This window comes from Columba livia, chromosome 9, assembly GCF_036013475.1.
Source record: "Columba livia isolate bColLiv1 breed racing homer chromosome 9, bColLiv1.pat.W.v2, whole genome shotgun sequence".
Taxonomy (NCBI): domain Eukaryota; kingdom Metazoa; phylum Chordata; class Aves; order Columbiformes; family Columbidae; genus Columba; species Columba livia.
Window position 1 is genome coordinate 392,399 of NC_088610.1, and position 26,712 is coordinate 419,110.

The following is a 26,712-nucleotide window of genomic DNA, read 5'->3' on the forward strand; positions in this document are numbered from 1 at the left end:
AGAGCAGATCACGCAGGGTCAGAGCAGATCACGCAGGGTAAAGCAGATCACACAGGGTCACAGAGCAGATCACACAGGGTCACAGAGCAGATCACACAGGGTCACAGAGCAGATCACACGGGGTCACAGAGCAGATCACACGGGGTCACAGAGCAGATCACACGGGGTCACAGAGCAGATCACACAGGGTCAGAGCAGATCACACAGGGTCAGAGCAGATCACGCAGGGTCACAGAGCAGATCACACAGGGTCAGAGCAGATCACACAGGGTCAGAGCAGATCACACAGGGTCACAGAGCAGATCACGCAGGGTCAGAGCAGATCCCGCAGGGTCAGAGCAGATCACACAGGGTCAGAGCAGATCACACAGGGTCAGAGCAGATCACGCAGGGTCACAGAGCAGATCACACGGGGTCACAGAGCAGATCACACGGGGTCACAGAGCAGATCACACGGGGTCACAGAGTAGATCACGCAGGGTCAGAGCAGATCACGCAGGGTAAAGCAGATCACACAGGGTCACAGAGCAGATCACACAGGGTCACAGAGCAGATCACACAGGGTCAGAGCAGATCACACAGGGTCAGAGCAGATCACACAGGGTCAGAGCAGATCACACAGGGTAAAGCAGATCACGCAGGGTCAGAGCAGATCACGCAGGGTCAGAGCAGATCACACAGGGTAAACCAGATCACACAGGGTAAAGCAGATCACACAGGGTCACAGAGCAGATCACACAGGGTCACAGAGCAGATCACACAGGGTCAGAGCAGATCACACAGGGTCAGAGCAGATCACACAGGGTCAGAGCAGATCACACAGGGTAAAGCAGATCACGCAGGGTCAGAGCAGATCACGCAGGGTCAGAGCAGATCACACAGGGTAAACCAGATCACACAGGGTAAAGCAGATCACACAGGGTCAGAGCAGATCACACAGGGTCAGAGCAGATCACGCAGGGTCACAGAGCAGATCACGCAGGGTCAGAGCAGATCACACAGGGTCAGAGCAGATCACACAGGGTCAGAGCAGATCACGCAGGGTCACAGAGCAGATCACACAGGGTCAGAGCAGATCACACAGGGTCAGAGCAGATCACGCAGGGTCACAGAGCAGATCACGCAGGGTCAGAGCAGATCACACAGGGTCACAGAGCAGATCACACAGGGTCACAGCAGATCACGCAGGGTCAGAGCAGATCACACAGGGTCACAGAGCAGATCACGCAGGGTCAGAGCAGATCACACAGGTGGGTCCAGGGGGTCTGAATGTCTCAGAGCAGGAGACTCCACACCCGCTCTGGGCAGCCTGGGCCAGGCTCTGGCACCTCCCAGCACACAAGTTTCTGCTCATGTTCACATGGAGCCTCCTGTGTTTCAGTCTGTGCCCGCTGCCCCTCACCCTGGCGTTGGGCACCACTGAACAGAGTCTGGTCCATCCTCTGACACCCACCCTGAGATACTGATCATTGATCACACCCCTCTCAGCTTCCCTTCCCCAGCTGAACAGCCCAGCTCTCCCAGCCTTTCCTCGGCACAAAGGTGCTCCAGTCCCCTCAGCACCTTCGTGTCCCTCGCTGGACTCTCCAGTGACTCCTTGTGCTTCTCGCACCGGGGAGCCCAGCGCCGGCCCCAGTGCTGCAGATGGGGGTTCACAAGCAGCGGGCGGCAGCACCGCCCTCGGCGGGCTCACCGCGCCCCTCGCGCACCGCGGCACCACCGCTCCGCCCGGGCGCGGGCCCCGGCCCCGCTGGTTTCCGTGCATCAAACCGAACCCGCCCGGGCACGGACCCCGGCCCCGCTGGTTTCCGTGCATCAAACCGAACCCGCCCGGGCGCGGCCCCCGGCCCCGCTCCCCGCCGGTGCCGTGCATTGAACTCAACCCGGGCCCGCCCGCTCCCCCAGCCCGGGGCTGCGCACGCGGCCGGGAGGGACCAAGCCGGGCGGGGGGGTGGGGGGTGCCGGGGGGCGCTGGCACATTCCACACGGCCACCGCACGCCCCGCTCGCCGCTCCCCGCCCCGCCGGCGGGGCGTGACGTAAGCACGCAGCAGCGTCGGGAGGCGTGGCCGGGCCCTACCCAGGGTGCAGCGCACAAGTTGAGCCCCATCTTGGGCGCAGGAGCCGCAGTCGGAGCCCGCGCTCCCGGGGCCGCCGCAGCAGCGCAGCGGGGCCGCCCGCGCCCGCCCGCCGCGGAAGGGCCGCCTCGCCGCCGCCTCTCTCACCGCGCCGGCCCTCCGCCCCGGGGGGCTGCCCGCGGGGCTCTCCCGCGGGCTGGTTCCGAGCAGGATGCGCCTGGCGCTGGTCTCCAGGTAGAGCGCGGAGACAGGGCCGGGGGGGGGAGACGGAGCCGCCTGGGCCTCGCCCGGCCGCCGCGGGGCCCCTCGCGCGGGGCGGGCCGCGGCTCCGGGTCTGCGGCCTCCGGGGCCCGCGCCGCGCCGAGCCCGGCAGGAAGCCGCGGGGCGCTCGGCCGGCGCCGCCGCGCTCGGAGCGGGGACCCAGGCGAGGAGGAGGCCGGCGGCCCGGCCGCGGGAGGAGGGCTGCGGCCGGGGAGGAAGAGGAGGAGCCCCGCCGCCCCCCGCGGCCCGCCTGCCCGCCGCAGGAAGCGGGCGGAGGATGTGCGGTAGCGCCGGGGGCCCGGCCGGCACGTCGTGACAGCGCAGCCCGCCCGGCCCCGCGCCCGCCTCGCCCGGCCCGCGGAGCCCCTCCCGCCGCGGAAACATGTCCAAGATGCCGGCCAAGAAGAAGAGCTGCTTCCAGATCACCAGCGTGACCACGGCCCAGGTGGCCAGCAGCATCACCGAGGACACCGAGAGCCTGGACGACCCGGATGAGTCCCGCACCGAGGACGTGTCTTCTGAGATCTTCGACGTGTCCCGCGCCACTGACTACGGCCCCGAGGACGTCTGTGAGCGCAGCTCCTCGGAAGAGACTCTCAACAATGTGGGCGAGGCGGAAACGCCTGGCAACGTCTCTCCGAACCCCCTTTTGGACGGGCAGCTGGCCGTGGCTGCTGGGGGGGTAGCTGCGGCTCTGCCAGCTGTGGCCCCCAACGGGGGAGCCGTGCCCAAGAGCTCCGCTGTGCCCCTGCCAGCTGCTGGCGCTGCCGGGGCAGGAGGCAGCAGCGCTCAGACTGCCGTGCCCTCCACGGGGCCTTCTGCGTCAGCCGCAGCTGGGACGATGTCTCAGACGGTGGCTGCTGCGTGCAGCTCACGCTTCAGGGTGATCAAGCTGGACCATGGCACAGGGGAGCCCTACAGGCGAGGACGATGGACGTGTATGGAGTATTATGACCGGGACTCAGATGGTGGTGGTGTCATGGGCAGGACTGGCGATTGCATTCGGCACAGCAGCACCTTTGAGCAGGCTGCTCAAGAGAGGGACAGTGGCCTTGGTGCCACAGGAGGTTCCATCGTGGTCTCGGCTGTGCCGGCGTCGGTCCATGGCCCTGATTCTATAGCTGACAGTTCCCTGACTGCTGTGTCACAGCTGCTGCAGACAGAGAAAATGAACCAGTCTGCCCTACAGCAACCTAGTTTTGTCATTGGGCAACAACAGCAGCCTCAGCAACCCATAGGTGGGGCCATGCCTCAAAGTACTGCTCAGCCTATGTTTTCTGGGGCTTCGGTAGCAAATCAGCAAATGATGGTGCCACAGCAGTCGCAGCCACAGGTAAATGCGCAGGGTGTTGCACAGGCTGGACCCAATGGGAAAGGCATGGCACCCCCAACTGCGACGGTGGGGCAGCCGAGCATTCCTGTGGCACAGCAGCAGGTGCAGCAGGCAAACGTACCAGTGACTCAGCCTCAACAATTTGCTTATTCTCAGTCCCAGATTCCACCAGTGCATCTACTGCCTGCGCAACCTTCTGGCCAGACCGAATACATGCAGCACATGACGATGATGCCGTCTCAAGGAGCTATTCAACAGGCTGCTGCGGGCTCTGCTCCAAGTACTGTGGCTTCCAGCCTTCCTGTGGGGCAGGTGGCGGGCCAGAATCCCTCACCTGTGGGAGCGCCAGCGATGGGGGTGTCGGCGCAGCCTGGCGAAGCAGTCGGACAGGGATCGGGATTGATGCAGAGCGGCCAGACACAAGGTAGTCAGACTGCCGTTCCGCAACCAGGAGGTGTGGTGCAGCCAGGCATCGGACACACAGGGGTTGTGCAACAGAAATCTGTGACTCAGCATCAAATGGGTGGAAGCAGTCAAGTGTCCGGAATGCCTGGCGCTCCCCACGCCGCGGTCTCTGGAGCTCAGAACGTGCCTGCGGTCGTGCCCGGTACAAGTGTGCCTGGTGTGTCTACCACCGCTTCTGTTACTCTGCCAAATGTCCCTGTTACGCTGGTCCAGTCCCAGCTGCCCAGCCACACTTCTGTCAGCAGAAGTACCGGCGTCGTCCAGCCGCAGCACATCGGGCACTCGTTAATGCAAGGCACGCCTAACGTACCTGCAAGTCTGCCACAGTCGAGCCTCGGACAGTTTCAGACTCAAGCGCAATCCTTAGTAGGCCAGATTGACGATACTAGAAGAAAATCGGAACCCCTACCTCAGCCACCACTTTCTCTTATAGCTGAAAATAAACCTCCTGTGAAGCCTCCCATTCCAGACACTCTAGCAAATCCTCTTCAGTTACCTGCAAGTACTCCTATGAACAGTCTTGCCAGCTCTGTGTTTGGCATATCTATTCCTGTTGATGGTGATGAAGACAGGTATGAATTATTTTATAACACCGTAAAAATACCTTTTCTTATGGGAGAAAAATCAACTTTCCATTTGCTGTCAAGTGTTTTTTATGAGTTCGTATTTGCAGGAAGTCACACTGAAATTTACCTGAGCTACTCTTTTGTTTTTTTGAAGGGTACAAACCAGAAAGTGTTTAGGCAAGTAGTGAACCATACTTGTTCTTCTCGGGCTGTGCGGTTACTTTTCTCACAAAACAGGGCAAACAGCCCGAAAGCTGCTTAATGCACAAACAATGACTTCCTCCAGCTCAGAGCCTGAGGACCGTCCTTCTGCACCTGATGGCTGTGTGCGAGGAAGCCTGTGCTCCCCTTTCCCTCAGCACCGTGAGCCCTCGAATGGCAGTTGGGCTAAAGTGGGTTTGTTAGAAGTGGTTGGGCCATTGGGTGAGCATCTTGGAAAACTGCAAGGCCTGTAACACAGATTCTGGATCTTTGTCCTGCTGTTGAATTTGCATTTTATTATAATATCAGTAAGGAAAAGTAATAAGTAAGGAAAGTAATAAGTGATAGTATCAGTAAGGAAAGTACTTGCATCCGGGAACGCACTCGAATGTTGTTGCGCAGGGAAAGCTCTGCAGATAATGGTCTTTGCGTTGCATCAAGGAGACGCTGCTTGCTTGGGTGAGGATGGAGCCGCAGTGGGAAGTACAGCCGTGCAGTGGGGTTTCTTGATAGGAAAGCAGTTTGGAACTCTGGGCTGTAACGGGTGTGTGGTATGAGCAGGCTTCTCGAGGGCCTGGGAGGCAGCGCGGACGCGACCTGTTCACAGCTCGTCAGGCCGCTCTGAGCAGAACTGTTCCTGATTGACTTCTGTGAGAGACGACTTTCAGGAAAGCAGTGTTTGAGCACTGAATTAACATCGCTAATGTTTACTGTTGGGATTAGTACAGCTTGGAGGAACGAAGTACATGCGGGTTATGCACATTTGTATTTTTAAAAATAGGATTAATACCATTATGAGAAGGTCTGATGTGCTGAATTACCCTGTAAGCCTTGGTAGAACAGCAGACTTCAAGACAGCAGGGTCAGTGTTGCTCAGCGCACCGGGGCTGGGGTTGGGGTGTAGGGCACTGGGAAGGTACCTCGAGTTCGCGTTGATGGATCCGCGGTAGCGCAGGCCTTGCGCTGCCTGGAGCTGCGGCCTGCGCTGCGCTTGAGACAGGACGCTGCTCAAACCTGTGCAAGCCAACGCTCTCTTGTGGAGTTGTGCTCCTTCTGACTGAAGTGGTAAATGACTTGAGTTAAACAGGTACAATTTTCTAGAGGTTGTGCCTGCGGTAAGAGGATTGCTGCCCCAGCTGACAAACTCTTTGTTGTGCAAATAAGGCTAGATTTCAGCTGGTAGGGGTTTTCATAGCTCAGTGTATTATCAGAAGATGATTTGTCTTGTATTTAATCATTCTGATGATTAAGGAGTTGGAAAGAAAGGCATGTATTTTGCATTTGTTTTGCACAGCTTCTAATACTTTATATAAATTGTAGTAACAGACATGATTATCTGTGACAAATGAGTAATTTTATGTAGTGGTAAGGAAACTTGTTGTACTTACTCCACACTGTAGGCTGCCAGCTTTGTGTTGCACACTAGTGAGGCAGTTGTTGGTCCCCTCACCCTGCACAGTGACTTTAAAGGTTATTTCTGCTCCGTTGTTGAACCTGAGCCGCCTTGCAGCATTGCCTCACGCTTTTGGTTCTGAAGAAACTCTTTCAGAAACCTGGCCGTGGGAACTATGAGTAAGAAAAGGGAATGGACTCTGAATGCGGAGCGCTCTTTTTGACGTGCGGCTTTACAGTGTTCAGCAGAGAAACTAACTAGTGGTTATCTGGAAAGAAACGCGTACTTCTCAGTCGTCTGCTTCTGCGCAGGGTGATAAAACCGTGCCTGCTGGAGTGAGCCCTGGGCGAGGAGCCGCAGGGTGCCGGAGTCGCTCCCGGCTCGCGCGGCTTTCCCAGCGCCACGGCTGGCAGGGAGAGCTGCTGCACCAGGCCTGGGCGGCGTGCGGAGCAGGGGCACAGCTGCTACGCCTGAGGGTGCCCTTTGCTTCCCGCGCTCAAACACTGGCCCGACTTCCACTGGTTTCAGACAGAGAAAGGAGAAAATAAGCAAACCTAGCAGCTTGTAAAGGCTGGTTTACCTCTGTTTCGATTTGCTTTACTCCCTGAGAAGGGTTTTCTATAAGACTGGCTCCTGCATGTCTGCTCTGCTCTTCTTGCTCCTGCTTTTTTCCTCTTTCCAGCCATTTAAATTACACAACTACTCCCGTGGGCTTGTGCCCAGCTGCTTTACCTACTGAAATCAGTGGTGAGGTGGTGAGTGTCAGACCTTCCAGTGTCCTTAATAGGCTGGGGGTTGGCACTGCCGAAAGGAGCAGGGCACAGGGCGCGGAGGGAGCTCACAGCGCGGTCAGTGCCGCAGGCTGCTGCGGGCGCGGGAGGGGAACGCGCGGGTTTGTTCTCTCAGTGTGTGACATCCCCAGCGAGGAGGGGTCCGTGTGTAGGTAGCTATCTGTATTTCTTCCAACACCTTCAGTTATATTTAAATATTTGTACATACTTGAAGCTTGAGAAACTTGTGTAGATCATGCTTCTACGGTCATCTTCCAGCGTGCTGGTTCATTAAGGAATACTGTACAGCTCTAAATATCCTGGATTTATGTAGGAAGTCATTCGCCATTCTGAATATAAAGAGGAGCTGCTTGAAGGGTAAAAATTTGGGGTGGGAGTTCTTTGAAAACAGAAGGAGAGAAAGCGAGTAAGTTGGAGACAGAGAGATCTGATATGAAAAGCCTGTCAGTTCCCATCTTTCTGCAAGAAGTTCTTTGTATTATTGCTGTCTTATAGTCACTGTTTTAAATTAAACTCTGTCTAAGAGGTGGAGATGTAAGGTTATATAGCCTTATATATGGATAGATAATACAGAGCTATGTACCTGCAGACTTAGAACTGCCTTTTTTGCAAGACGTTGTGTGAGGATCTTTGATTTGCTGTGCTGATGTGGTGCACTTCCGCAGCAGGCTGGACAAAGCTGCGGGTCCTTGCACTGACTCGATGAGTAACGAAGAATCAGTTAATGAAGAAACTTTACTGGAGAGGAACAGAGGGTGGGTAGGTGGTCCGAAAGAATGCTCCTGGCATGCCAGCCCTCCTCTGGAAAGCCGAGCTGGGTCTTTCCAGTTGGTGTGTCTAAATTGCTAAGCTCTTAAAAAGAAAGTTATGTTCTGTAGGAGTTATGAAGGGTCTACATCATAACTTAGTTTAATTTTCCCCTCTAAATGTGGCTTCAAGTAGAATAAACTGCAACAGTATTCAAGTGTGGAGCAAATAGTGCTGTTGTTGAGGCAGATGGGGATATTCCAATGCACTTTGAATCCAGAGCGGCAAGTACCATAAAGCCCAAGGAGAACCGGGTCTCGGAGTTGCCCGGGGTGTTTGCTGGGCTGCGCGGCAGCGCTAGCGACCCGCATGGGGGGCGCTGCCAGGGCCTGCGAGGGTGTCGCATCGGCGCGTCGGAGCCTCCCCTCGCCTTCGTGCCCGTGTGTACACACGTTTGTAGTGGACAAGCATAATATTCCAGCTGGCTTAATAACTTTATTTTGGCTCTTGGGGGAAAAGAAATATGTTGCCCCTGTTAAAAGAATGTAACTGAGAAAGCTTGTTCAAACCTCCTACATGTTTGGCAGACTTTTGGGGCAAAATATTACTGGGCATGTTGGAAAAAGAGCAGAGTATAGATCATTTTCCAGAGATAGCTGAGCAGGCTGTGTTCCAGGGACGCTCATGAATGGCTGCGATTGTGAACTGTCAGCTACAGCAGCGGCACTGCCGCAAAGCTGCCTGTGCAGCCTCCCCGCAGGACACCGCTCGGCACCGGCGCGTTGGTGTGGCGCTGGCCGCCACAGGACTGGGCGCTTAAGACCGCGCGCACGGCGTACGGACAAAACGGGCACGGGCCTTCATGTGACTTTGCTAAGTGTTTCTTCTTGTATTGCCATAGATGCGTTTTGTTGTATTCCTAAAGAAAAATGAAGGTATTTTGCAAATACGTACCAGTAAGCAGTATGTGAATTGCACTATTATTGAGTATTGTCACCTCCTTCGCTTTGCTCATGAGCTCAGTAGAGCTGTGAGCTGTGCTGCAGACTGGCAGGTTTCAGCTCTGCTCCGAGGGTTCGTGGAAGCAGGTGAGAATGACACCCGGACAGACGCTCCGGAGCCGGGAGCACCTTTGGCTCCGCAGCCGTTGGCGGCGCTGGAGGCGCCCCGGGGGGGGACTCGGAGGTGGGCGCTGCGGCTGGTGCTGTCAAGCGATAGCTTGTGCAGACGGAGCTCCAGTGAGTTGTGTCTGCTTTTTGCTGTACTTCCTATAACAGAAATGACATAAGGTAACTCCAGCACCACACCAGTTTCTAGGTGATGGGAAACCTAACCTGCCAGGTGGCTTTTGAGTGTTACCAGATAGCTAAACAGGGAAACAGGGTTGTTGTTTTGACAGCACCATTTCCCAGTTTAAACACTGAAATGCCTCCTCGTTGAGGAGCAGTCAGTATGTTGTTAAAACTAGTGAGCTGTGTTTCAGGTGAGAGTTATCAAGGGGAGGGAAGGGGGAAGGCGCTTGCGGAGTTCCCGCGGCGGGGGCTGGGTGCGCTGCGCGGGCGGAGCGGGGCCGGGCAGCCTGGCCGCTCCTGGAGAAGAGCGCGAGTGTTCCGTGGCTGCTCCTGAATGCTGTCTTGTGTGGCAGGAATAACAGCCGTGTTTCATGGAGCCTTCTAAAATTTCCTGTTAAAAGCTCAATATTCGAGTGTTTGAGTTTTTTAGCAGGCAGGACTACCGAACTGCTATTAAACTACGCAAGAGCTGAAATTTCGCTCAGGCGGTGTGTTTTTATAGGTGGTGCTGATAATATTTTATGGCTTCAGGTGACACTATAGTAAAAAGGAGTCTTTCCATGTGACTGTACTGGATATTTGGATATCAGCCTGTTGCATTGTGAGGTTACATGTGAAGTTTTCCCTTTTAAAGCTGGTGATGAGCAGCTTCTGTTGCTCCCCAAGAATGCCAGCCCTGTTTGTGTCAGCACGGATTCCACGGGAGCCTTCTGTGAGCCCCCTGCTGCAGTGCAACAGGTTCAGTTCTGGTAGATGAAGCTAGATTGTCAGCCACAGGTGTTTGCTTTTATTCCTATATTTGATGAGAGTGTAATGATGGAAGTATTTATAGCAACTGCTAAGGCTACTGTCTTCTCAGGAGGTTCTCCAGACAGAAAAGGTCGCTTCGAGTGCAGTGTGAGGTTCATTCCCTTTCTTGAAAATTCCTGTGTCTTTAAGCTTCGTGCTATAAAAATACAAGTGCGTATTGAGCACCAGTAAATTCTTTATGCTTACGCAGGGCAGGTGAGTTACTCAGCCACGTGAAGGACAGCTGGATGCTTGTCTTAATTTTTTTGTCACACAAAATAATATTATTCCAAAAGGTTTTTTGTATGTGTCCTCCCTTTGGCGCTCGGAGTAATGCATTTGTATCGCGACAGCTTGTTTGAATGCTTTTGACAGTGCAGAGAGAGGGTAGAAATCTTGATTAGTACCGTAGAGAGGTGCCAGCTTGTCCCAGTGACAACTGGCCTGTTTGTCTGGCGCTCATTACAGATCACAAACTGGAGTAGGGTCTGTGTCATGACAGAAACAGTCGCGGGGTGGCAGAGCAGCGGAGGCGGCAGAGCGCCGTGTCCCGTCTGGTCCCAGCCCTGCTCCAGCAGGGTCACCACGGCCCTGTGTCCCGGGGACGCCCCAAGGACAGACTCCACCAGCTCCCGGGCAGCCTGTGCAGTGCCCGGGCACCTCCCGGGGAGCACGCGCGTCCTGCTGTGCAGAGGGACCCTCCGGGGTGTGCGCGGGTGCCCGTGTCCCTGCCGCCGGGGTTCCCGTCACCCATGCAGCGAGGGCCCGCTCCTGCCCGTCCGTCCGCGGGGCTGTGCGTGGCGTGTGTGGGGCGGAGCAGAAGTGACCTGCTGGTGTCAGTGAAGTGTCTGAAGGTTTTGTGTCAGTCTGGAGCGAGTTGGACTTGTCTGATTTATTGGAGGATGGGCTGATCAGAAATGAGGGTTAGAAAACCCAGCTTTCTTCTCTGTGTGTCAGGGGTGCAGGTGACGACTTGTGGGAACGTCTCCTGTGTAAAACACGGTTTGGGTGCGGGTGGTCAAATACCTTGACCAGCCCTGCAGATGCCATTTAAGAACCGCGTTTGCCCAGGCCTAGCGGTGAGCTCACGCTGGCAGCGCTCCCTCGCAGCCGCAGCTGAGGGCACGCTGCCGCGGGGCTGGAGCGCCTGTGAAGAACTCGTAAGTGATGTGGAGGCAAACAAATACATTTATAATGTGCTAGTAATAAACCGTGCCATACGTGGTTTAGGTTCCAATACATTTTTTAAAGTATTTAATTGAAAATGTTTGCTAATAGGTGCTTTCTTGACCCACGTCATCTAAGTAAGGACAGGTGGGATTTGCCTGAGTCTGTTTGAATCAGTTTTCTGCCATTTGCTTTTTTCCCCACAGATACTGAAGTTCTCTGTCAAAAATCCAGGAACCGCTTACATCTATAGATAACTGAAATATCTGAAACTGCTGTACTGCAACTTAGTGGAGAAAGAACAGCTCATTTGGGGCTGTTTTCTCGAAATGGACCCCCCAGCACTGTTCAGCCTTGCAGGGCCACTGCCCCGGTGACCACAGGCAGCTTTCCCTGCCATCGGGGGCTGAGGAAACTGGGCTTTGTCAGCAGGGCAGGCACCAGCAGCCTAATCCTCTACAGCAGCGTGTTCATACATATTAATAAATGCCTCTTTATTTACCTGCCAAGTTGTGTAAAAGTCAATATTTTTAATAGTTTTGACATCTCTTCCGGATTTTTTTTGCATGTACAATGCAATACTAGCAAATGTGGATCTTTTGAAACTCAGAAATACAGAACTTACGTTGGTTTTTACTGCCTCCTTTCATCCTGCATATCAGGATCTGCTGCTTAAACACATTCCAAGCCTGTTCTCTGGAGTGGGATGGTTTGCAGGAGGAGGATCTGGCCTGGTGGTGTTAGCTGGGGAGTTACAGAGGCGCCGAGAGGCTCCTGGGGAGGTGAAGTTCACGATGTTTGTTGAGACCACATAAGTTACTTCAAGAATTCGGTTGTATGGGGGTTTTGTGTGTGTTTGGTGGGGTTTTGTTTGGTTGGTTTTTGTTTTATGTGTGTGTGTTTTTTAAGCTTGTCTCAATTAATCCAAATGTGGATAATATTGAGGGGCCTCTGGGGCTTTTCTTGAAACATTCGTAACAGTGGCAGTAATCCCTGACTGGGTCAAGCCAAGACTTTCTGCATTGCCATTACGTTTATCGGCTCATCTCTAGGTGTTTCTCCTGGAAGATGCGGTCTGCTGTGTGCTTTGTTCTCTGGAAGCTGGGCTGTGAGCTGTGAGCTGCCGTGTCCCCCCCGCGAGAACCGGGGGCTCACACGGTGCGCTTGGCGTGTTTGGGTCGCAGAACAGGAGCACCGCGGCTGGGCCTGGCGCTCTGTGAGGGTCCGTGGCGGAACGGCCGGGCGCGGGGCTGCTCCGTGGGCGCGGGGCTCTGTCTGTGTCCTGTGGGGGCGGTGGGGACCCCGAGCGGCCGGGAGGGGGCTCGGAGCACACCCAGCCTGGCTCTGGGAGGTGGGCACACGGGCTGGAGCGGGTGGAAGAGCTCCTCAGTGGGTCCTGTACTCCTGACAGCTTTAAGGTCCATCAGAATTATCCACCGTACAGGACTCCTGCAGTTTGGGGACCAGTTTCTGAGACCTGGGAGAGTTGGACCCTAAAGTTACTGAAATCAGAAAGAAGTAAGGAGAAATTCAGAAGAGGAGCACTTGCCTTGTTCTTTCCATGATTAGTATCAAAGAGTCATATCAGAAAGTACTATTTGAACCCGTCAGTGAAGGAGGATGTGACTCCGGTAGCACAGTCTGGTTCTTTCTTTTCTGATACTCGAAATCCGCCCATCAGAAGTTTGAGATGTAGCTGGTGGAAATGGAGCTGCAGAGATCAGACTGTCCCGTCCCGTCCCGTTCCAGGTGATGTGGATGTCTTGGGTCTCTCAGCAAAGTCACCTAAAGCTGATGGTCGTCGTTCCTGGAAGCGTGGGGGGGGTTAGTTTGCACTGCCCTGCGGCTGTGGGGCGCATCTGCGTGTTCTCCATCTCCGTCCCCTGAAGCGCTAACAGAACTGTTGAGCGTGTCCTGGTTTGGTGGCTTTCAGCGCTCGTGTGTCTGGGGAGGTGAGGCCTGTGCGGGGTGCCCGCTCCACGCCTGCGCTGTTTGCCTTGAGAAGGAGGCGGTGGACCCCGAAGGTCCATCAGGGTGGCCGAGAGCTGCTGTCCCCGGGCCTGTCCCGCGGGCGGCTGCTGGAGCCAGCCCTCGCGCCACCCGCAGCCGAGTGCGGCAGCAGCACTCGGTGCTGCTTTCAGGAACTGTGGACAGAATGTGTCATTGAGCACAAGAGCTCTGATCTTGAGACTTTTTCCTTAATTCCGCATTGACTTCCCCACATTGAGTCTGCGTCAGTTCTCCCCTGCGAAGCTTTGTGCTCCAGTTACTCTGTTTGGTAGGTGGAATCTTATGGAATGAAGCTGATTCAAAGCTGCAGTTGCTTTAAATAGAAGGCAACATAAATAAAGAAGTGAAATGTCTTTTTAAAAAACTCGGGCCAGAAAAGGGAGTTCTGTTACTAGTGTAAACTTTACCGTGAGTTTCCTGATAAGCTGTGATCAAGTGATTGCAAATCCCCTGGTTCCGATTCTGAATAAACCACGGAAAGTGCTTGAACTCGGAGCAGCTGTAGTCAGTCCTCGCCGCAGGCCGGAGCCAGCAGCCTGTTAAACACGGCCTGTGGTTGGTGTACAGTCAGCCAGACACTGAACTGGGGTTGGAATGCTTTGGGTAGTAATACATCTGATCGCTTATCAACTTGAACAAGTAAGGAGGGGTTAATTTGCTGTCCTTTAGCGCACATCACATTGCGCAGCTGATGGCTTTCCCTTCCTGTGAGGTTTTTCCATGCCTTGGTTCCATATTGATGACCACAGTACAAACACATCCATATGTGCTGATAGTTCTCTTGGCCGTGTGCTTACCATCAGGTCTTGTTTGGTAAATAATAATTCTGATGTTGCATAAAAGCTAAGTACTTTCTTTGCTGACTTCATCTCTAGGCTGTTCTTAAGTCGCTGATTTCTTGAAGTGTTTGAGTTTGGGCACTTTAGAACAGTGGAGGTGTACAAAGTAACATACTAGCAGCTCTTCTTTAGTAAATGTAGCTGAAGAACAGAGTTCAGTTGACAGTGTTGTCAGGCTCCTATAGCTTTCTGTTGAATTCCTGGTCCTGTTGGCGCGTCGCTGGATGATTAATGACCTTATTTCTAAGACCAGGAACACAAGAACAACGGGTGTTTTACTGACAGTTTCTAATCTTAAGCTTGGTGCTTCAGTATGAGCTTTGTCTGCAGCTAAGACAGCGGAGATGGAGAAGCGGCCGGTGCCCCTCCTGAGCTGGGCTGTCCTGTGCCTCATCCCTGTGCCAGCTCCAGTGTCCGTCTGTCCTCACCCGGGACCGAGCCCTGACCTCCCGCGCCCACTGGGGAGGAGACACGGCTCTCGGGTCCCCCGGCTCTCGGGTCCCCCCGGCTCTCTGTCTCTGGTCCCCGCTGTGCCAGGCTCGGCTCAGGCCGCATGGTGGGGATTTCAGGTGTCCCAGCTGTGACCCAGCAGCAGGTACATTGTGCTGCCTCTGTGAGCTGCTTTCTCAATTGTTTCTGCAGACTGAGAGGGATTTTTAGTCATTCTCTACCCTTTCCCTGTTTGATTTGGTTAAAAATAGCTGCCTTGACAGTCTGGAGCTCAGTCGTTCTAGTTCAGACCTGCACATTCGGCATCTTTTGTGTTACATCTGTGGATGTGTTTTTCCTGTTTAGGTAGCACCCCTCCACAATTAACAGCTTGCTGAAATACAGCTATAGAGTAGAAAACATTTCTTAATTCTCTTAATTGTCTGAAATAATGCAAAAGCAATTTCAACAGCAGGTGGTACAAATGGGAATTTAATGAGGAAAACTTTGTCATGCCTTTTCAGATACTTGCTTAAGAATAGTACAAGAATATATAGCATATAGCATATCAGTATAAAAATAGACTGTATAAAATAGGTGCCGTGTGGTTATAAACCACAACTTTTTATACCTAACAATAGCAACAGTGGTTTATATGCTGCAAGTCAATTAATCCTGGGAGCTGAATGCCATTCTGTTTGCAGTCCCTGGCGTGGAGGAGGCTGCGCGGTCCTCGTGGAGCCCGGGGAGCCCGGGCCGGCGTGGGGAGGAGTGACAAACACTTAAAACGGGCGATTGCTGATCATTGCCCATGCACAGGTGTCGTTATCCTTCTGAGGTTTCTGTACACGTCTGCCATGGGCATCACGTCACTTCACATAGAGCTTCGTTATGATGCTGTTTCTGTTATATTTTTGTTGTTGTTTTATTCTATGATTTCATCTATACAGTAATTGTACTTAAATTGAAATGATTAAATAACTTGAAGACAGTTGTTTTAAAAGCAGTCTTGCCATAAACCTAGAAAAGGGATGGGCATTTGTGTTTCTAGCATTGGTATAAACTTCTAATTTTAAGCCTGGCTTTGAAAGGAATTTGAATACCAGCTTTTCTGAAGAGTTTGCAGCTCAGCTGTTGCATTCTTTTCTAGGGCCGGTATAGCCATAGCAGCATCGGGAGGAGGGGCTCTGGAGCTGGAGTGTCTGCTCTGGTACAGCCACGGGCAGCGGGGGTGGTGGCACTGTGCTGTGTCCAGTGCCTGGTGAACAAAGCGCTCAGGCTTTGGAGCACTGGGATCTCCCGATGGCCCGTGGTGGGGGTGTGCGGGGTGTGCGGGGCCGGGCTGCCCGGGGCTGGCGCTGGCGTTGGGCCGGGTCTGTGCCGCGGGCCGGGCTGCCCGGGGCTGGCACTGGGCCGGGTCTGTGCCGCGGGCCGGGCTGCCCGGGGCTGGCGCTGGCGCTGGGCCGGGTCTGTGCCGTGGGCCGGGCTGCCTGGCGCTGGCGCTGGGCCGGGTCTGTGCCGCGGGCCGGTGCCGTGTGCCGCTCGGCACAGCGCCCGGACAGCGCGCCTGCAGCACCCCGAGGGGGGAGGCGTGAGGGTGACGGGCTCCCGCTTGCGGCGTTGCTGCTCATTGAGGTTACCCTGCTCAGTTTTAACTCGATCAGGTGCTCGGTTTAATTCAGTCTTTCACAGCTTGAATGTGGCAGTCTGAGCTCTGACTCTTAGGCCCCTTGGGGATCTCACATGTTTTAATACGAAGTGGGGTGTCAAGCAGAATGGTGGGTACTGTTTGCAGAGACGTTTTGTGAAAGGTATCTCTTGAATGTAGGTACGTATAGCATTAGATTGGTATACAGCCTATCTGTACGGGACTGTCGTTGTGACATGAGATGTTTCATTGATGGCTTTACAGTTGTCTTTTTACAATAGCAACTTGGTATAGCGTGCAAATCCGCAGAGCTTGAGGATTACTTTTTCCTTTTGAAGCAGTATGTCCTTATGGAAACCCATAGAAACAGTAAGGCCTGTCAGTCATTAGACCATTCTTTAGGCATACCGTGAAGTCTGTGAACTTTTGGACATAAATGTAACCTGTCTGGACAGCTGATTTACTCTGTAATACAGATTGAATAAGAGAGTTAGTATTTTGTTATGTACCCATTGTCAACGTGTCTGTTTGATTCTTGGATCTCATAGGAATCCGTCAACCGCATTCTACCAAGCGTTCCATTTGAGCAAGTTACGTGAGTCAAAGACCCTCTGGGATAGGTATGGATGTGAAGTACGGAATGCATACGTGCTGAGGAATGCATACGTGCTGGGGGATGCATGAGCAGCTGCGCTCCGTGCACGTTTCTCGTCATTTTGGTTTACACAGGACTGCTGCTTGTGTTTAGAACTTCATACTGGGCTTCTGCCGCCCGGAGGCCCGAAAGGAGTCGTGCAGTATTTGTACTGAACAAGTCTGGCGTATGACATGACTTTTTTTCTCCCTCCTTTCCGCTGTGCACATGTTGTATATAATGTGTAAGCTGCGGGAGTGGATGCTCGTCAGCTCCTAGCTGACCTGCACTACAATATTTACAGCTGCCTTTCCAAAAACAGGAAACTTTTGGACATCGTGGCTGTTGAGTCCCGTGTCAGAAAACCAGTTGTGAAAATGTTATATTTAAACACAATTTTGGCATCTGAAACCTTTTGGTCTCAGAAGCAGGAAAGGAAGCGTTCTGGCTTGCTTTCATTCTGCTGAAGTGAAGCTAGAGGGGAACAAACACCAACCGTGGCCAGATACGAGGATGGAGTAAACCAGCCGAGTTAGCATCGGACTCGTGGCGAGAAACTGCAATGAGACGCAACAAAGTCCTATCTGTTGCGGATATGACTTGTCAGAAATGCATCGCTAATTTGTCAGTAGCTGCAGACTGTTTCCTTCCCGCACTGCAGTGATGCCGAAGTGTTGGTTTGGTGTGGTGTGCTCTGTGTTGGCTTCCCTGCCGGTGTTACTGGCAGTGGTGTGGCCCCGTGCCGGCGATGCTCTGCTTGCCGCGGCGCGGCTGCTTGGCGAGCTGTGACGGCTGTCACCGCGCGGGCTGCGCCGGACCCGAGAGCGTGACCCAGTCCGGAGGGTTTGCTTGGCCGCCGTTTGTGCCTGCAGCGCTGCTGGGGACAGGTCCCGCTAACGCACCGTGCCGCTGCTCTGGACGTGGCCGCTCTGCTGGCACTGGGCCGAGTGTCAATAGCATGTCTCCCTTTTTGAGCAGAAACTTGTCTGAAATGGCATTTTTGCTTGAAGCCCTGGGCGACGCCACTTTCCTGTATTTATGGGATGGAGCTGGTATTTGGGTTTCGATTAGGCTCATTATTTAGCTGAAGTAAACTTCAGGGCCTTGAATACAAAATGTAGGTAGAGCAGAAGCTCACCTTAAGGTCTGCCCTTCCTCTGCTGCTCTGCTTGAGAGTCTCTTAACTTGAAATAACTCTGAAGGTGAGGAAGCTGATTCAAAATACCCTAAAACCAGTTTGTGATTAAGGTTGAGGCTTCACGCATCTGAGGTGTGTGTACAGTGGCTGAAGCGAGTACTGGAAGTGTGGGATATAGGAAAACATGGAATTCAGGCAGGGAGTGTAACCGGCTTCCTTAAAAAAACTGTCTGGCTGCTTTGCTGGTGAGCACTTTGGTGAAAACAGGTATTTTTAAAAACAGAAGCAAATTGATCGGGGTTGATGCAAGTTTTAAACTTCTAATCTGTTCCAGTTCCAAAGTGTGTGACGGGGTTCGGCAGATTTTGCATTTATAACCCAGTTATTAGTTTTTAAGATCATGTTCTGTAGTTTTGCTTTACTAGATGACTGCGACTGAAAAGCTTCCAACAATAAACTTCCAATGAGAACTTAATGGAGGGAGCTTGCAGGGCACAGCCAGGAAAGCCGTTCTGGCTTTGGCAGCCTCCCCTGGCCTGGTGGGCTTTGTCGGACTTCCCACGACACGAGCCGCTCTCCCGGGGCAGAGGCGGTGAGAGTGGCACCGTTGGTCGTAGCCTCGTCCGGGGGACCGGGGAGAGTCTCGCACTCCTGTAGCCTTGTCCGGGGAACCTTCTCACTGCCTCGGATGTTCTCCCGTTCTCTTGTGGCTTCAACAAACCACAGAAACCTGAAACATTTGCACAGAAACTTTTTTCAGGCCAGAGAATTGATTGTATTGGGAAGCTGTCGTTATAAAATCTCATCGGTGGATGGAGGCCGATTGAACATGCCTTAACTGTTTCAGAGGTAGGTGAGGATGGAATAGACAACTGTTCTTGGTAAGACACGAAGAGTGGCTGGTGAAGGGACTACAGTTGCTCGTTACTGAGTAAGGCAGAGAGGGAAGAGCATAATTAACACACTGGTTTAGTCTGTTGTTCAGTTCTGAGCAACACAGGCGTGGGGACGCTTGAAGGCGGCTGGGCAGTTTGGTGTAAGGCAGTGGCAGGGTGAGCAGGACCGGAGCTGCTCGGTGGCCCGTCTGTCAGCCCCGCTGTCGAGCGTCTTCCCAGCGCCAGCGAAGCGCAGCGGGTCCGGAGCGGGCGGGTGGGCGTCCCGCGGGGCTCTGGGGGCTCTGTGCCCTTTGGCTCTGCACGGAGCCTCTTCTGCTCCAGCGTTGGCCGTGTGCAGGGCTGGGCTTGGTCGTCCAGAGGCGTGAGGTGAAGCGTGCAGCTACTCTTGATGCTAAAAAGAGCAAGAGAACCCGTGCATTCTGGCAGCCTGTTGGGGTGACTGGCTGCTGCGGAATGCCCTGGGAAAGCAGCATGCAGATAATCACTAATGCAGCTGAACACAGAGGGGTTTTGTTACGGACTGAAGAACCTGCAGCTTCAGAATTCATTTCCATCGTGTAGGCAGCAGGACTTGCGGTGGAACGCTGTCACCTGGGCAGTGCCCAGCCCGGGCTGTTTCACCTGCGTTCCTAACGCGTCCAACGTTGGCGTGAAACACGCGTTACTGAGGACGGGGCGTCTCTAAATTAACCACTGCATCCTTTCTCTAAACATAGTGAATTGAGCTCCGGGTGCCTCTATTTTGAAGCGTTATTTCTAGTCTTTCCACCTCAATTTGGAAGTGAATTTTGCCCTCGGGCGTGTGTCTGGAGGACAGCGTGACGTATAGAGACACGAATGGTGAAAATCCAAGCTGGGCACGGGGCGCTTGGCGAGTTCACCACTGAAGTACATCTTGGTGCCTATGGATGTCAGGTGAAGTCCAAGGTTAAGTTTTCTTCCAACCATTAAAAAATTAACATTGAGACATTAACTTTTTTTGCTGTCTCCTGATCCACTTATCCTCAATTTTTCCTTTAGTCACTTGTTTTGTTCACTTTCCCATTCTGTGAACAGTGTTGTTCGAGTTCTGGAATAGTCTAGAGTAAGCATGCTTTCTTGAACTGCAGAAATTGGCTTCACAAAGAACACTTACGTGGTGGTTATATAACACCTGTATTTTCAGTGAAGTTGTACACCTGTGCGTGTTGTGCCAACAGAGCTTCCAGACACTGGAACAACATTGCAGCTGCTGGATGATACCGGAACACCCTTCCCGCAGCATCCTACCGTACCCTCGGGACACTGTGTCTCCGCAGGAAAAGCTGCTGCAGCGATGAAGTCAGAATTATACAGAGGCTTTTCAGAATGCAGCGGCTTGTGGGAAGTGTCATTGCCATATGCCGAGTAACATGCATTAGAAATTAGACTTACACTTAGACTTACCAGTTCTCTTCCCATTTTCTTAATCTGTGTATCCATGGTTGTCCAGGACAACTTTCTTGCTTTGTTTGTGAGGCATTTGAAACCAAACAATGCCAGCGCTGCCCTTGGGTTGTGGGCATGCAGGAGAAATGTGCCTGAAACACTACCTAATTGGAAGTATTTGAAAAGACCGTGTTCCGAGTGCTGCACGCCTGACTGTGCGCACCTGTAGCTAAGCGCTGTTCTTAGCAGTCAAAGTTTAGTTTGCCCACTGGCCTTTCGAAGAAAAATGTGAAAAAATTGCATTAAGCCACTAGGATTTTTTTTAAGACAGTCACAGTTATGATTGCTGAGGCTGATCAGGGTTTGCCGTCTGGTGTGGGGGCGGAAGGAGCTGGCTTGCCGTCCGCCCCTGGGGCTGGCAGCGGTCACCCGTGCTGGTCGCGCCAGGCCCGGCTGGCGCCACCCCTTCACCGGCAGGCTGTGCGCTGGGTAGCTGGCTGCAAAGCTCGGTTTGAGCGAGGGGATCTTCGCAATTACAAAAAAAAAGCTCCTAATGCATCCATTTCAACTGCCTTGCCTTGTTTGATGTGGATTTTTGTCTCTATATTACAGCTCTGACAGAAATTGTCAGAGTTCTGTGGTTGCTGGAGCAATCAGCTTCGTCTGAAAGCACAGCGTAGTGGTTGGTCTTTGTTCATAAGAGCGGATAGTTTTGTACAGTACTGCACTGTAAACCCACAGGAACAGAACAAAGTCGCAATCTCAGAGTTAACTAGAAGAGGACTGACAAGAAGTGTATAATGTATCTGGGAAGAGGCTTAGCCGGTGAGGCACTGGAGCGCTGCTCTTGCGACCTGGGTGTTTAGGTCTGGCAGTGTGGATTACAAGCTGTGTGCAGCTTAGAAATAGAGGCTTAGAAATAGAAATAGAGGTCTTGGTGCTGACAGTTCTCCTGAGCCTTGTTAAATGGGTTTGTCTGAGCAGTGTCATATTCTTTCAGTTCTCTCTTCTTACGTAACCAATACTGCTGAGCATGTGGCCAATACTCATTTTAAAAAGCCATCAGTAGTTCTTTCTGCGCGCTTGGGTTCAGCGAGCGTTACGTATTTTCAGAGCGAGGAGTTTCCAAGCAAACCAGGCATTTTTCCACGTTAACTTTTTGAAGTGTAGCTGCACGCTGCTGATAGCACCTTCCACGGCTGGGGAGCTTTATCAGCGGCTATCGCTGCCGGGCCTGGGACGCGTCCAAGAACCGCGGTCCCGTGTCAGACACGGGGACCGGAGCGGGAGGGCTGGCGTGGGAGAGGGGATGGGACCGGACTGGAGGGCTGGCGTGGGAGAGGGGATGGGACCGGACTGGAGGGCTGGCGTGGGAGAGGGGATGGGACCGGACTGGAGGGCTGGCATGGGAGAGGGGATGGGACCAGAGCGGGAGGACTGGCGTGGGAGAGGGGATGGGGATCTGGGGTGGGAGGGCTGGCATGGGGATGGGAAGGGAACTGGAGCGGAAGGGCTGGCGTGGGAGCAGGGACCTGGAGTGGGAGGGCTGGCATGGGGATGGGGACCCAGGGTGGGAGGGCTGGCGTGGGAGAGGGGATGGGGACCTGGAGTGGGGCCGGTGCTGCCCGGGCCGTCCTGCGCTGCTGGGAGCCCGGTCCGGCTGCTGGGAAGACGGGACTTGTCCGGCGCTGGCCTGGGGAGAGCGGCGGGTCCGTCCCAACGGGGAGATCAGGGACGTCACCACCCCTGGAAATCAGAGCGCCCGCCCGAGCCCCTGCAGAGCAGACCTGGTTGCTGTCAGCTGGGCTGTGGGGATGTGGCTCCACATCTTGTTTAGCACAGTGCACACGTGTTCTCGTAATGACGGCCGGGGTGTGGTGGTGGGCTGTTCTGCACTGGTCCGTCTCTGGAGCAGGACCAGGCCCAGCGGTGCGGTTCTGGATGTTAAACGTGACCAGTGAGCATTCATTGAAACCGAGCGGCTGTGCTCGTGGAGTTGGGGTCGCTCACCTCCTACTCTGCTGTGGTCTGCAAATTGTAAATACAGCGGGTCAGCCGGGAGCAAAGTGACTGGGAAGGAATATTCAAGTAAAGCCAAAGATACTATAACAGTGTTTTTTCTTCAATGCTTTATGAAAGCAACATAGCAGAAATAAATCCAGAGGTAAAGGCCCTGTGAATATCCCTTGAATCCCTCTTTTCCCCAGTGAAGGAAACTGAAAAATGAGGCAAGGAATCAAAGCAGTTAGTTTACTGTCTATTCTCATGCATTTCTGGGGTTCCGGGTGTTATAAGCATAGGCTGAGGAATCACAGACGAAGGAGCAGCGTCTCTTAAGAGACCGGGCGGTGCAGTGGGGGAGCAGAAGCCCCGATCGCGTGCTGAATTCCTGGATCTGGAGCTCTAGCCTCCGTGAGAAGGTGCTCGGGAGCCCGGCGGGTGCGCAGGTTAGATCGATGATGCTGTAATGCTCACTACGTTTTCTCCTTATGTTTACAGTGCATCTGGGGCAAGTGTTGTTGCCATTGACAACAAAATAGAACAGGCAATGGTAAGTAAACTACAAGTTGTTATTTCCGAAAGGATTAGTGGCTCGTCACTGAGCATAAGTGTCCAGCTGCGTTGTGTGCTTGTGGGTCTGCAGCATCCCTTTGGTTGGGTCAGGCTGAGACCATCATCTGAGGGAGAGGTTTTTCTGTCTCAGCCCAGAAAACCAGGTTTGCTCTTCCTGCTGGCCCAGTAGTGCTCTTAAATTTTCCTACAAATTTGAGTGAACTAGCTGATTGAACTTAAAAGGGTGCTGAAAATAAATAGCACATTTAAGTCTCTAGCGAAGTTCACTGCTAGTTTTTCTTAATTGCCGCTTACGCTGTGCCACCCTTGACATTTTGTTCAGTCTCAGTTCCGTCTGTGTGATTTCTCCCTTCCTGGTTCGTGCCCCTCGGTGCCGGCGCAGGGGCCCGTGGGACCGGTGCGTTCCCTGGCCGTAGCTGGACCGTAGGTCCAGACCTTGTCCTCAGCGTAGCCGAGGGGCTCGAACGCTGGAAACAAGCTTTGGTGGAAGGGCCGGTTTTCAGGGAGTTCTAGAGCTCTTGGAGGCTGCTTTGTTCAGACAGTGGTTTAGTTTCCCAGGCTCCCGCTCACTGCAGCGACAGCAGTAAGATAGTGAGTCTGGGGACTGGAGTGGAAGCAAACTTGTTTGACTTGGTGTAACCGTGACCTTGTTCTTCCCAGGATCTAGTGAAAAGCCATTTGATGTATGCAGTAAGAGAAGAAGTGGAAGTCCTGAAGGAACAAATCAAAGAATTAGTGGAAAGAAACTCTTTACTTGAACGAGAGAACGCACTGTTGAAATCTCTCTCCAACACTGAGCAGCTGTCGCAGCTCTCCAGCCAGCAGGGCCCCCCCGGCAGCACCGCGCAGCCCGCGCAGCCCAACGTCTCCTCCGCGTAACGCCGGCCCGACAGCCTGTCCGTGTGCCGCTGCCCTTCTTAAACCCGAGAGCAGCCTGTCCGTGTGCCGCTGCCCTTCTTAAACCCGAGAGCAGCCTGTCCGTGTGCCGCTGCCCTTCTTAAACCCGAGAGCAGCCTGTCCCTGTGCGCTGCCCTTCTTAAACCCGAGAGCAGCCTGTCCCTGTGCGCTGCCCTTCTTAAACCCGAGAGCAGCCTGTCCGTGTGCCGCTGCCCTTCTTAAACCCGAGAGCAGCCTGTCCGTGTGCCGCTGCCCTCCTTAAACCCGAGAGCAGCCTGGTCTTGTTGAACCCGGGAGCAGCCTGTCTGTGTGCGCTGCCCTTCTTAAACCCGAGAGCAGCCTGTCCCTGTGCCGCTGCCCTCCTTAAACCCGGGAGCAGCCTGGTCTTGTTGAACCCGGGAGCAGCCTGTCTGTGTGCGCTGCCCTTCTTAAACCCGAGAGCAGCCTGTCTGTGTGCCGCTGCCCTTGTTAAGCCCGGGAGCAGCCTGGTCTTGTCTTGTTAAGCCCGGGATCAGCCCGTCCGCGTGCCGCCGGTGGTCTTTGCCGGGGCTGGAGCGAGCGGTCGCGCTTGTGTCGCGTGTCTGGCCGAGTCAGCATTGGACAATCATGGGGCAGAGCGGGGCCGGGGGGCGGGGCCAGGGGCGGTGGGGGGCGGGGCGGGGGCGGGGGGCGTGGCCGGGCGGGGGGCGGTGCGGGCCGCGGAAGGGGCTGCGGGGCTGGGCGCTCTCGGGGTTCGCATCCCGCCTGCACGGATCGCTTTGAGCCTCGCTGCCTGGTAAGAAGAACTCATCCGAAGAGCCACTGTTCTTTCAATATAAGCGACGTTTGCCTACGTTAGTTTCATGTATTTGTTTTATTTATTACAGGGCTGCTATTTTCATAATGTACATGAACAATGTCACAGAACTTTTTTTTAATACATGTATGTATCAGTAAAATGATAGATGGGATTGCGTTTAATAGGTAAAATGTTTAGGCAATAATTGAACAAAAGAATCCTGGCATATTTCTAACACTAATGGCAATTTACCTTTGGTATTTATTTACAGTAGTAAAGATCCAGCTTGAATGTAAATTTTGTATAGAGTGTAAGTATGAAGACCATAGTGCATCTGTACAGGTAGTCACCAGTTCTTGTGATATAATAAATAATCGATGGGCTATTTTGATGAAGAAAACTTTGCTCATTTCTGTTTCTACTTTCTGATAGAGAGAAATTGCCATGATTCCTCTGCTTTTTGACATTTCGTATCGTTTTTTGGGGGTGGGAATAAAAAGCTGTGAAATTGTTCAACCTACTTTGTAACCAAAGAAGCAAAGCTGTGTAACTGAGTTGGGTTTTGTTTTGGATTTTTATTTGATAATGCACATTCTCTATGTATTTTATTTAGTGTTTCCTCATTCACACCTTTCTTTGCTGTCCAGCATGATCTGCATGACTTATAATCTTTGAACCACTTTCGTACCTCATGTTTTTATCCAGCACTCTTGTTGTACATGTAACAGTCTGTGAACAATGTCGAATGAAGCGAGAACAGCTGGCGGTGGTGGAGCTGGGCTGGTGTGCTGTGCACTGGTTGGTGATAAATGAAGTGAGCCATCTTTTGTTCATTTAAAATGGTGTTTTGAATTTCGTATGCAGAAAACGTTTTGTTACATTGCAGATTTTAATGTATTTAATAAATGCAACATGCAGATTAAGTGCAGTGTATACTGAGTATTTAAATTAAAAATGTACATTTCATAAATACAGTTTCAAGAGAGACCATCATTTGTGTAAACGATGCAGTGTGTCAAATGGATGTACAAATATATATATTTTAACACATTTTTCTGAAATTAAATTGCAGTTTTGTTGAATATTTTGGCTGTAGATGTTGTAACGGTGTAACTGTAGCGCTTTTTCTTAACCAAACGGAGAAAGGTGACTTCAGTCAGCCGGTGACAATCATGCCGAATTGGGAGCGCTCCTGCAACGGAGCCTTCTCTGCTGCGGAAAGCAGCGTCCTGGCTGTCCCTGCCCCCGGGTGGCTGTCCCTGCCCCCGGGTGGCTGTCCCTGCCCCCGGGTGGCTGTCCCTGCCCCCGGGTGGCTGTCCCTGCCGCAGGTACGTGGGTGTTGGCCCCGTGGTGGCCCCCGCGCAGCCCGTGGCAGCGGTGCCATCCGGAGCGCTTGCCCTGAGCGCCCTTTGCCTCCAGCCCCCGCCACGGTGACCCGGTGTCCTATCCTCGTGTGTGTCTAACTCTGGTCAGGTTTATTTGTTAGGTGAAACAAAACAAAAGCAGCACTGGAAACTCCCATTTTTGGTGTCTTCAGATCTCAAGAAGCATCTGTGTCCTGTGCTCCAGACGCCCAGAGCATCACACGTTCCTGGTAAGCACCAGTTCACACCAGAGTTCTGGAAAGCCACGTATGTACGTGTATGTGTGTTAAAGTGCTCACTGGAGTATTGGGTTAAAAGGATCTTGCTGTGGGTGCGGGTTGGTGCTCTGGCTGCTGTGGGCACTCGTGTTTGCTGCTGTGGGTCCCGTGGTGAAATGAGCTTTGCGCGCAAAGGAGACAACAGAACACGTCGGTAGCTCGTGTCTCCCCGGTGCGAGCAGCGGCCCCGTCCGGCTGTGCGGTGGGGGTGTCGGTGTGCTGAGACTGGCTGGTGGAGTCAGCAAAAATGGACCAACTGGGGGGCTTGTGGGAACAGAGGCCCCGCAGTGAGGAGTTGCTGAGGCCTTTCCTGGGGGGGTGCTGTGGCTGTCAATACGTCCCTCGGGGGAACAGGAGACGTGTGATGTGTGGCTGAGCTCAGTGTCCTGATGGGAGACTCAGCCGAACCTTCTCGCGGCCGGGTCCGTGCGTGGCCCCCCCGCGGCCGGGTCCGTGCGTGGCCCCCCCGCGGCCGGGTCCGTGCGTGGCCCCCCCGCGGCCGGGTCCGTGCGCGTCCCCGTGCAGCGCGGTGCCCGCGGGAGCTCTGCTGTGCAGCCACCTTGCACTTCTTGCGGCTGCTCTGGAGCGGGGTTTTCTCCAAAAGAAAAAAGCATTTCCTAAATCTGCTCAAAATGGGGGATAAAACAAAGACTAAACTGATTCTGTTAGAAATCCTTTGTTTGCTTTGCTCGTCTCCTGTCGGTTTGGTCTGAGCTTTCTCTACCGGTAGGCTGTACC

The 26,712-nt window shown here is 53.4% G+C and overlaps 1 protein-coding gene across 4 annotated transcripts; it reads left to right on the top strand.

Moving 5' to 3' along the window:
• Positions 1 to 2,073: 2,073 nt before the first annotated feature.
• Positions 2,074 to 25,414, top strand: TSC22D2 (TSC22 domain family member 2). Of its 4 annotated transcripts, XR_010474524.1 has the most exons (5): positions 2,074 to 4,708; positions 16,557 to 16,628; positions 22,583 to 22,634; positions 23,318 to 23,671; positions 23,750 to 25,414. XR_010474524.1 is itself a non-coding variant. In XM_013371701.3 (4 exons), the coding sequence occupies exons 1-4, from the start codon at positions 2,721 to 2,723 to the stop codon at positions 23,534 to 23,536; spliced, it is 2,331 nt and encodes a 776-aa protein (XP_013227155.2). In that variant the 5' UTR covers positions 2,074 to 2,720; the 3' UTR covers positions 23,537 to 25,414. The 4 variants fall into 4 exon arrangements, 3 of the variants coding, with proteins under 3 accessions (XP_013227155.2, XP_064929375.1, XP_064929374.1); XM_013371701.3 differs by having other exon boundaries at positions 23,318 to 25,414; XM_065073302.1 differs by lacking the exon at positions 16,557 to 16,628 and having other exon boundaries at positions 2,076 to 4,708; positions 23,318 to 25,414.
• The last annotated feature ends 1,298 nt before the right edge of the window (positions 25,415 to 26,712 follow it).